Raw genomic sequence first — 11,504 nt, 5'->3', positions numbered from 1 at the left:
AGGCCTGAGACTCTTGGCTAAGAGTGGGCTAAGGAGCCAGACACCCCTGGAATGTCAGCCAGCCAGTTCCCAGCTGGGTCACTTTGAGCGAGGTCCTTAAACTCTCTGAGCTCCGGTTTCCTCATCTGTGAAACAAGAGGAACGCTGCCTGTACTGTAATGACTAACGGAGGTCATGGATGTGTCCATCCCCAGCTGGACACTGACAGAGCAGGCAATTAAAAAAATGAATAAATCATTTATTCTGTACAGAAATAAGGCGGGTTGATGGACAAAATAAAAATATGAAGGTGCTTACTCCTTGAAGACACTTTTTTAACTCTCAAATTTTTCGAGAGCTCTCAACAATTACACTGAAAACTTGTTTTCGAAGGGCTGAGCTTTAGTTTTCAAAGATACGTATTTGTTCAAGAAATATCTCTTAACATTTTTTTCCTAGAAAACACATCTACTTCTGTAGAGTCTAGAGTACATTTCTGTCATATCCTAAATTTTTTTCTCTCACCATAGTGTCTGTGTTTGGGTGTCTGTAGATACACATATGCATACACATATGGGTAGATAAAGGCATATATTATGTTTCCTGAATGACTACCATGAAAATTATAAAATGCTTTGCTTGGGCAGAACTCTTACCAAATCTTTCCAAAAATACATTTTGGTTTTTGGACACTCACAGAAACCCAAAGCAGTAGCAGCAGAAGCAAGTATCATGACCCCGGTTTCCTAGATGAGATTTTGAGAGGTATGTGACTTGCCCGAGACCTCGAAGCCAGCGAAGCGGCAGAGCCAGAACTCAGACCCAGGCCTTGGGTTTCCAAATTCAATAGTGTCTCCACCGTATCTCACCAGTCCCCACAGGGGCCCGTGGTGGAGGACTGCTGGCGGAAAGAATGGAAAAACTGCAGAAACGTAAGGCTTGAAAGCCTTTTTGGAATTCGGAGGGACTGAGTATTAGCAAACAACTGAAATGTCATGCTCAAAACCTAACAAGAATTTAGTAGCATTGAGAGTATTCAAGCTGCTGCAGAATTTATAGGTACATTCTTTAAAAGAAAGAAAAATGTACTGCATGTTCCAGATCCCCATTATGTCCCCAATATTAGAGTCTTCTTCTCCTTTATAGGCCAGATTTATATTTTATGTAGATTTCCTGAATGCTTTCTCTTATACACACTTTCTATTAAAAATAATCAATATTTATACCCTATATATTTAATTCCTATACTACTGACATTTAGAGAGAATGTGAGGAGATTCTCTTTGTATCTGGTAGTGTGGCTAAGAATGAGTAAATGAAGAGATTAGTTTTATTTATTATAATAATAATAATTGTTATTATTTCTATGGGTCATACTTATTTATTCTTCAATGTGTCATAATTGTTTATTCTTCAGGTCTTGTTAAAACCTCTATAGTCAGCCAACACTGAAATTCCCATATTCTAAAAACAATCAACATTACATTTAAGGAGTAGGAAGAATTCATAATTGCTCCCCAACCAGAGAATTTATCATATGGAAATATCATTTCTCACATTTCATCTCTGTATGTACATATACGAACATCAATTTTGTGCATGAAAATTAAAATTCCACTGATTGCATTAGTGAATATCAGAAAGCTTAAATCTTCAATAAAATTGAAATAGTTGAAGAAATTATAGTATATCAAACCTGATGGAACATGGGGCGACTGCTAAATTATCCATCTGAAGAATTTTTGTCACAGTAAATAAGGAAAACACAACATCATGTCTATACTCTGATTATAACTATAAAAATGCTATTTTGCATGTGGACAAAGACTTAGAAGGAATATAAAAAAGTTAAAGGGTTGGGTTTGTTTGTTTGTTTGTTTGTTTTTTGGTCTTACGAATCAGTGAATAGTAATTGTAATTAAAAACAAAAATTGAAATCAGAACAACTTTTAGGCTGCACTATATAAAGTTGAGTAGAAAAACAGGAGGTTACTCTCTGTACTAACTAGCATGTGTGCCCTGGACGTGGTGTAAGACCCAGGACCCTGTGGCATCGCATATGAGCCCTGACTTTGTGCCACACAGAGAAAGTTCAGAAGAACGGGTCAGAGTCCCAATTTCCTGTGGGTCAAGGTCTATCCCTATGTCATCTCAAAACAATACACACATGTTTGACATTCCATGTATCTATCAGGGCATCAAGTTCCCAGACATCATATCTTTAAATCACTGGATCCCTAAAATTGCACAAGAAGGAAAAATATCACACAGTGGAAAAAATAACCAGTTTTGTAAGTCTTTATTTTTTAGTTGCTCCTCCCATAGTAATGCACTGAAAGGCATAACAGTTTATATTGTACAAAGCATTTGAAGAAAGTACCTCAACTTGCCGATTATTTCAAAATGAGATTACAAACAAACAAACAAACAAACAAAAGTAAAGGAAAACAAATCTAGTTCTTCAATAAGGGGCAAAATAACTGAATACAGTCTGTTATTTACTTCTCTCTTTTAACATAAGGTCTGGAACACTTCATTTTACAAATAGGATTAACATGAACATAACATCGCACAAGCTTGCAGACGACCAGCATAAAATATGGGGTACAGTTTTTAATCAGAAGAATCATGCTTTCATGAAAGAAATTATAATCGTTTATACAATTGAATCGATTTCAATATTACAAAAACTAAGTTGCATCTATTCATATTTAGCTCATTAAGAAGGAAAACAAAACAACAACAAAAAAGGAATGTTAAGAAAAGCCAAACACCATTTGGCACTCCCATACACAGGTCGAGTCACCTTGGTCCTTGCAATTCAGAAAGGGGCGTGCCTCGGACGTCAGAAAGTAGTGGCTGACTGGAACAGTGCTATTGTAATCAACGAAAAATAGTTTGCCAACAAATAAATACATGATACACACAACACAAACAAAAATTAAACATTAAAAAAACAGTGACATGATTGTCTAAAATTAAGATGTTATTACAAGGATTTGGCAAACATTTTATTAGTGTAGTGGTACAGCGGGACTGGTGATGAACAGGTTACTTCACTGACTTAACCTCTTTGAGCGCTGGAACTTCCATAGTTTACAATATACACATACCCTTTTTCCCTAGTTTTACACAATGTACTTAAGAAGGCAAAAGTTAAGGGGGAACGAGGACTCCCTGTTATCAGTTTCTATAATAATCGAGTGTGCATTTCAACCAACTACTTCCATCTTCAAAGGGTTAAATTACATAAAACTTTAACAAAGAAAAAAAAATCATATCTGTAATTAAAAGCAACTGTTCCCAATCATGTGGCAGGTGATCTTGTACAAAAGAGAATTCAGTTTCTACGGAGTGTTCATTCGTGTCAATGCCGCCATCCCCACAGCCCTTGCGCCCGCCCACAGCCCAGGGCAGGGTGGACCAGGACGCCTCCTGCCCACAGGTTGCTCATTCTCACCGAATCACGTTAAGTTGCATTGACCTTCCAGAAGTCAGCAGCTGCCTTTGCTGTGCAAAACAAAATATCGAGAATAAATAGTTTCTTTTTTCTTTCTTTTCCTTTCTTTTTCTTTCTTTCTTTCTTTTTTTTTTTTTTTTTTAAGCATTCAGTTTAAGGTCACCAGACTTTAAATGAGTGACCCTTCAGGTTTCTAAGGCATTCTGCTCAGCAGTCTTTTAAATAGTCCTAGATGAAAGAGCCATGCTACTGTTGGACTTGGTCCCACTCTGGTCGACCTTGGTAATGTCATACGTGGCTTATGGACTGGATGGCACTGGATTCCGCTGCAGCCCTTGCCATACTGTGCCACACATTGGAAGAACTGTGGGATGCAGAATGGAGGGACTCCTTGTCGGACAATGACAACATCATAGCATATGCCTGGGGTAAAAAAGAGAGACTCGGTAAGTGGCACTGAAAAACATCACTTTTAATTCGAAGAATATTGTTGGGGGAATGGGACTCAGAGTCAGGAACATCCCTCAAGGATGTGTTTGGAAAAGCATGGGCCCCTTTTTGTCATCGTAATGACGTGGTGTTACTGCTGGTCTTCAGTGCCTGGGGACCACAAAAGTACATGTCCTACAGGACCAAAAAAAAAAAAAAAAAAAAAGAATTGTCCAACCGAAAATGTCAAGTGTCTCCACTGAGAAACACGAGTCATCCCCCTACCCAGCATAAATATGTCATCCAGCCACTGTTTGTGCACCTGTTCAAGCCACCAAAAATATTATTGTGTGCTTACGATCGAAACTACAACTATGAAGTGGACATAGACCTGCTTTGATGGCACTGGGGTCTAGAGAGGACACCTTCCCATCGACTCCTGCACTTTATAACTGAGAGGGTTAGCGCTGAAGGTGACACAACTTGCCCCGAGTCACTCAAATAGACAGTGGAGAGGCAGAAGCACAAGTGATTTCTGCCCAACTTTTAATCCAGTGTCCTTTCTCTGGTTTCCCTCCATGTTTGAAATATTCAAAGTTGACTACCCAAAACCTTGCAAGCTCAGGTAGATCAAGTCAGCTTTACCGAAAAATAAAATACAACACAAGACCCAACAATGTTCTGACCAACTTGTACACCAGTGTCTGCCAAGCAGAAGGTACATGGCAGTGCTCTGTGAAGAAGTGCTCTTTCTTCCCTCTTATCATGTCAATTCTAAGTCACTGTTCCAGAGAATCTCCCATTTGCTGCCAAGTAAAATAGTCAAACGAAATGTTTGGTCTTGACTTGTGAGTGAACTTTTCACTGTTGATTTGCTATTGTTGGTCTCATCCACTGCTAAACTTGCCTGTCAAAAATGCTGCTGCAGTGGGATCATTAAAGTCCTGCCAAAGACATTCCACTGTCTGTAAACAAAGACCAAATGCCTCTGTTGTTAAGCAGAATTTTATCTCTGAGAGTCATGCCGAGACATGTGGCCAATCTGTGGTTTCTTCCGTAATCATGGCATTCAGTTAGAAAATCTGCCCTTGTAGGCTGATTCTGATTTGCTGGGTCATTGCTCTCAATGCATACATTTGACTTTTATGTATGCAATTTGCCTTCTGGACCTCTACAAAATCTCAACAGACATATAACAAAAAAGTCTTAAGCATCTACTCTACACCAGGCACTGTGCTAGGTCCTAGGGAATCAATGACAAGTAATATACAGTCCCTGTTCTTTGAAGAGTTTAAAATATGAGCGAGGTGAGCACTGAACTCATTGAACTTTTTATTAAGTACCGGCTTTTAGAGATCAAGATAAAGAGTATTCTGAAATGGCTTTAACAAAGCTTATTCCAATATTTGGAAAAATGAAAGGAAACTTAGAGAAAACTTTGGGTTCGTGGCTTCTAACTGACCTCTCTTCAATTAGCTGTGTGACCTTGGGAAAGTTCCTTTACCTTTCAAGGTCACTTTTCTCCTACCAAATGGGGATCATAATAACAAAAACTTGTCTCAAAGGGCTGTGAAGGAATTATAAGCATTAACTAACATAGAGTGCTGGATATAAAGACTACCTATTGTCATGAAATTAATTTTTAGGATAGGAATTTTCAAAGAGGTGTCTATGCAAAATGCAGCCACTGTTGTATTGTTCAGCTATCTTGGATTCAATCACTATAAAAATCAGAGTAAATATATGAATGTTTTGAGTAAGTCATCTATCTCTATTCAGATTCTAGAAAATGGTAAATATAGAATACTTGCCTTTTGGTAATCAAATAAAATACACATTTTCATGTACAAAGATCTGCTCCTTGAACATCACGGACAGTGAATAACGAATGAATGAATAAAAAGTCTCATGAAATAAAGTTAGTTTGCAAAAAGGCCTGACCATATTTAAACTGATATATACGGCGTGATCAAGTAACATGAAAAATACAAGAAAGACACTAGCATTTTTTGTGATGGTAATTGTTAGTCCAGCTAGGCAGGGACTTTATGTCACAATGCTCATACTGAAATAGATCATATCTATCATCTCTGGGTTCCCTGACCTTTCTGCTTTCAATCATTCTGGACAGCTTCAGGAATTTTTAGGTACTGTGTCTTATAAGCATTTTGGTGGAATAATTAAAAGAAATGAAATGAGAAGGAAAGGAAAAGAAAGGCAAGGCAAGGTAAGGTAAGGCAAGGAAAGGAAAGGAAAGAAAGGAAAGGAAAAGAAAGGAAAGAAAGCCTACATCCCCTGATATGTCTCCGATCAATTAGGAAGGAAGAATGGGATACCAAGGATTTAAAAAAATACTCACTACCTCTGATGGTTATGTCCAAGTAAAAATGAGATGTCTACTCTGGCTAATTTATTGTTAATGTTAGGAGCTGAAAAATTAATATTTATCCCCATTGAATCATACACCAGGGAGAGACCTTAGATAGGGCCTCCAGTCACCCCACTTGACAATGAAGAAGTGGCACCCACAGTCTTGATGTGTTCTTAAGTTCACGCAGTTAGAAGCTCTGAGGGTAATGAGCTGCCTCTACTTCAATGCAAAACGAACATTCCTTTTGCCTATTATTACCTTACATGATACCTTCAATTTTTACTGAATTGACCAAGAGTTAAGAATTTACATTAACCCACTAGCATGATGTTTTTCCCACGTTAGTTGAGATACGACCACATTTGCTGCTAAGAGCAAATGGCTAAGGCCAAAACATCTCAGCCAAATCGGAAAGCATTTCTAAATGTCCGAGCCAATGCAGTCACATGGTTTGATATGTCAGGCCTCCAAAGTGGGCTCATCTTCAATTAGACCAAAGTGACCAACAAATATGGTAATAACAGGAAGCTTCTTTTCTTCTTCTTCTTCTTTGTGATTAACCCAAATGAATTGAACAATGTGGTTGAGTAGGGATGTCAGCAGAAAGTACTGACTTCCTTTATTTTGTGATAAAGAACTGAGGCTCTTTTAATTGTTATTTGTGGATCCTTAAATGGATTTATTTTTGTTTCCACAGTGCTGATAGAATGCCGTAGAGCCCAATAAATGTACTATTCATTCAATCATTCAATTAAAAATAAATTGGCTTTCTTTCCAGCTCTGCCAGTAAGATGCTACAGACTTCGGGCAACTCATTTCATCTCTGATCCTCAGTTTAATAGTTTTATATCCCAAATGCTATAAATTAGATGACTTGTTAATTAACTACATATAATAAGGGACCAAAGTCTGGAAATACACTTAGGTTGACAAGAACTACAGATGCAAACTAATTAAAAAATCCCTCCGAAGTCATACAGAAATAGGTGCAAACATTATGGACTACCTCTACAGAAGTGAGAGAATTGCAAAGTCAGGGAAAACCTACTGGAGGACAAGGTTTGTCATGGAAGCATCTGTGCGGGGGCAGCCATGTTCATGGCTATGCTGGTGAACCATCTTGGATTCGGTCATAGGGTCAAGGTAGGAAAGTTTTGAGTCAAGCAACTGAACCTGTTCAGACTCTAGAGCATTGCCCAGAGAGACTATCTGCCTTTTGGTGCCCAAGGCACCATGTCGCCATGACGCTGTGCTGCAGGAGAACATGTACCTGTGATTTGGACTTTCTGTGTAACGGCTGTTTAAGTTCCTCCGGCACATGGGAAGCACTAAAAGAAGACAGCTCAGCTTCAGTATATTGATTATCTTCCAGTTTCCTCATTTTGAGGCTATCTGTGAAGTGCCTTATATGATCTAGAGCAGAAAGTCCAGTTTTATATTCTTCCTCTTTATACCTAAAATGAACCAATGGGAAAGCACAGAGGGTTTTTTCTTTCTTTCTCAGTTTGTTATCCAACCAAATCACTTTTCATCTGAATCCATACAGCTGTCAAACTTTGTATTATATTTGCAGTATCAAGAAGCATGCATCCATTACTGGGTTCTTTAAAGTGTCTACACATACTGTATCTTAAAAACATGTTTGTTTTAAGATTCTTCATAACCAAAGCAAGTGTAGATAAGAGGTAAAGTCAATGGTGTGGAATCAGCAATGCAGTGGAGACACAATTTATAGTTTATAATGTCCATTTAAAATAAAGCCAGTCATGATAAGACTTAGTGAGCACCCACTCTCCATATGAGAATAGAATATTCTTATAAACTTAACTACTTGGTTCATTTTTTCCCCATTTAAAAACCTACCTGTACAGTTTACATACATATCAAATTAAGTGATACTGATCTCACTAATATTGGATTAATAACATACAAGATTTTTGAATGAATTAGATAATATTGCCATCTCTATTTTTCTTTGAGTTTTACAGTATAGTCTACGTAAATGATTGGGTACTCATCTAATTTTCATTTATTCTTCTCATCTCAGGTTAATTAGGGTTCCACAGACACCAATGCATTTCTATTCTTGTGGATTACGACGGCTACCTTGTTTTCACCCATTCAAAATGAATCCACCAAATACAGTTTTCTAATTCAAATGTATTTTTTATGATTCACTGCCATGGCCTGAAATATTGCCCTAATGGAAAAACAGAGCAGACAGACTTACAAGTATATATGTATCTACGCCTACTTATTTACTAATGTCACCCCAGGTGCTCACCTCACTGGGGACGTTTTGCAACTCATCTCCAGGGTGCTGGCGTCTTCATAGTCATCCTCAGGGTTTCCTTCATGTAAATTGCTTGTCCCTGGTTCTTTCCCCGTTTTTCCAGTAATATCGTTGTCATCATCCTCCTCATCTAACAACACCTCATCTTCTACTTCTTCATCATCCAGTAAATCTGAATTTTGGCTGGTCACCAAAGCTTTCTCATCCTTAAAATGACTGCCATTCATTCTTCCAAAAGCATAAAAAAAGAAACAGGTCCCATTATTGGTTTCATTTGTAAACGTGCAGCTGGCTATCTTCTCATGTCTTCCCAAAAATAGTTCAGGATTTTCAGCACTTCTACAGGAAATTTTTATTGTTTATGCTATATGGCAACCATGGGAAAGTAATGTTACTTCACAAATGAGAGAATGAAGAAAACAATAATTGGGTGATTATTCAGAGGATAAATGGGGCTTCTGGCAGAGCTAGAAAAATAGTCTCAGGCTCCTATTCCTTATCCGACCTTTGCCTGATAAATGATACTGTTATATATGATATAAAAAGCCTACATATGTCTTCTCTACATAATGTTACCTAATTACCATATAAGTGCCCGCCATTTAAAATAATAGTTTTCTGGAAAATTCATATCCCTGAACAACACTGACAAAAACTTCAACACACACGCCTAGAGTGAATCTAGGAGTTCAAAGAAAATGTTAAGAGAGCTGTCAGGGACCACGCGGTATTTGATATTTCTGGTGACATTTGTGGTGTATGCCACTTAGACATCCTGCTCAAGCTTGGAAATGATGGAGAGCTCACTTATTTTTACTGTTTTCAAACTATCCTCAATGGTCTGAATGTAACAAAGTTCCCTGTTTCTCAGAAGAACATCAGGGTGGGCAATTATCTAAAAATGCAATTGTGCGAATATCTTTTGAATCTTACTTAGCATGCATGTTTAATGTGATACAAAAGAAGAATATTTTATTCTAAAAGTCCTTTGCAATTCTTTGATTTGTGGTTGCAAGGATTATAGTATGTGATTCAAATGTGTAATTACAAAAAAGGGTTTAATTACAAAGAAGTCCCAATTTGATACATTTGAGAGCATCTATAAAAGCAGGACAAATCTCTCAAGCTTTAAAATAAACAGAAAGAACATATAAATTGGAGGGCGCCTGGGTGGCTCAGTCAGTTTAGCACGCCTGGCTCTTGGTTTCAGCTCAGGACATGATCTCAGAGTTGTCAGATCAAGCTCCATGTCAGGCTCCACACTCAGCTCAGAGTCTGCTTGTCCCTCTCCTTCTCCCCGCTTGTGCTCTCTCTATCTAAAATAAATAAATAAAATCTTAAAAAATAAAAAGATGTATAACTGAATTTAAGTTTCATTGTAATATTTAAAAGTCAAAATTAACTAAGTTCCAGATTAATTACAAATGCTTTGAACTACAGAGTATGTCCTCCTAATCTCCTCTTTTTAAATATATGTGACCAGAGAAATTAAGGCACTTCCCCCAAGTTCAGAAAGCTTGTTGAAATTTAAGTTATTGCTACAGAAATGTGGGCTAGTCGCATTTAACAGAACTATTTTTCAGATTATAGGAGATCAGGTATCAGCAATGTAATCCATCACTTTCCCATGTTAAAAAAAAAGAGATAATTAAATACTTAGATTTTCTGGGGGTAAATAAATAAACAAAACAAAACAACGTTAGGTGTGACAGATGCACATAGTAAAAATCTTAAGAACAGTCGTATTATCATTATTAATGTTTTTATACAGCCAATCTCTTAACCACTTTTATCAAAGAATGATGAAAACATGTTTTGCACAGACATAAATTATTAGTTTCCAGATACACTGCCAACTTGCTAGCTTGAATGGATTGAAACTGTTATTTTTTTTAAAATGAAAGAAAAAGTAAAAGAACAAAAGAATGCATGGATGAAAACCAAAAGTAACAAAGCCAACGTGATTAAGAAAACCTATTTGTTAATTATGCTTTCAAATGTGGCAATTTATGGGGGATAAATTATTCATCAAAAGTAGCCCCGATAGGAGTTGAGGGGGGAAGTTAAATGACTCAATCTTCTTATTTCTGTGCTGTTTGGACATGTTGAAGCCAGATGTCGCAGCTATATGTGGGCTCACAAATCTCCAAGAAAGGGCTAGAAGATCTGAAACGGCATCTCAGAACCCAAATGGTGGTTTTTGTTCAACATTTCTTTTGTGTCATGTAAATGTCGTTATCAAAATGTAAGGCACTACTTTGTATTTCTGAACATATGCTCATCTCACTCCCTCCATCCTCTGCCTGTCTTACACACACACACACACACACACACACACGGGCAAGCAGAGGAAAAGATACGTCCAACTGCACAAAGTCATAGCTCTTATCAGACTTCTTAGAATTTGGGAAGGGTCATGTAAAAGCAGATCTTCTCTCTTTTTTCCTCTAAATAAGTTGAAGAACAGAAGTTCTTCTGTTATATAATTTTATCTGGGGAATTTTATATATAATTTTATCTGGGGAAATAATGTTTATGTGAAGTTTGGCTTAATGTAAAAACTACCTTAAACAATTATTTGACTTTTAATAATATCAAAAAATAGAGGACACTAACAATAATGCTTGTGTGATGAAAAGTAACGGAGCTTTCATGAACTATTTCATTTGACATTAAAATTGACTACGCAGCATCCTAACTGAACAGGCTCTTGGATAGTTATGTTAAAAAAAATTCTAGTTCTCAATATCAGATATTTAATTATAACTTAGAGATAAGAAGAATTAAATCTGGTAGTTTTGGTAAAATAATGTTCCATTAACATCATATAAAATGTAAATACTAGGTAAGTATTATTATCAGCAGCATTAAAAGTTTTTCTTTAGGAATTAAGCCATATATGCTTGAGGTTGATAATGACAAGAGGTAAGCAAGGCACCAGGTCACTAAAAACAGAGATGATCACACCCACT

At 37.1% G+C, this 11,504-nt stretch overlaps 1 protein-coding gene across 3 annotated transcripts in view; it reads right to left on the bottom strand.

Annotated features, from left to right (window-relative positions):
* Positions 1-2,269: 2,269 nt before the first annotated feature.
* Positions 2,270-11,504, bottom strand: part of LOC111148284 (MDS1 and EVI1 complex locus) — a 283,164-nt gene continuing 273,929 nt past the window's right edge. For all 3 annotated transcript variants that reach the window (XM_022504768.1, XM_022504785.1, XM_022504776.1), the window contains 3 exons: positions 8,524-8,760; positions 7,510-7,693; positions 2,270-3,862 (listed from right to left, as the gene is read on the bottom strand). In XM_022504768.1, coding sequence (XP_022360476.1) covers positions 3,728-3,862; positions 7,510-7,693; positions 8,524-8,760 — 556 coding nt within the window. In that variant the 3' untranslated portion in view covers positions 2,270-3,727. The remainder of the gene's footprint in view (positions 3,863-7,509; positions 7,694-8,523; positions 8,761-11,504) is intronic.

Source organism: Enhydra lutris, unplaced genomic scaffold (assembly GCF_002288905.1).
Source record: "Enhydra lutris kenyoni isolate GAN:26980312 unplaced genomic scaffold, ASM228890v2 scaffoldscaffold2, whole genome shotgun sequence".
Classification (NCBI taxonomy): domain Eukaryota; kingdom Metazoa; phylum Chordata; class Mammalia; order Carnivora; family Mustelidae; genus Enhydra; species Enhydra lutris.
Note: the sequence above shows the minus strand (reverse complement) of the source record. Positions and strands in the feature narration are given on the sequence as shown.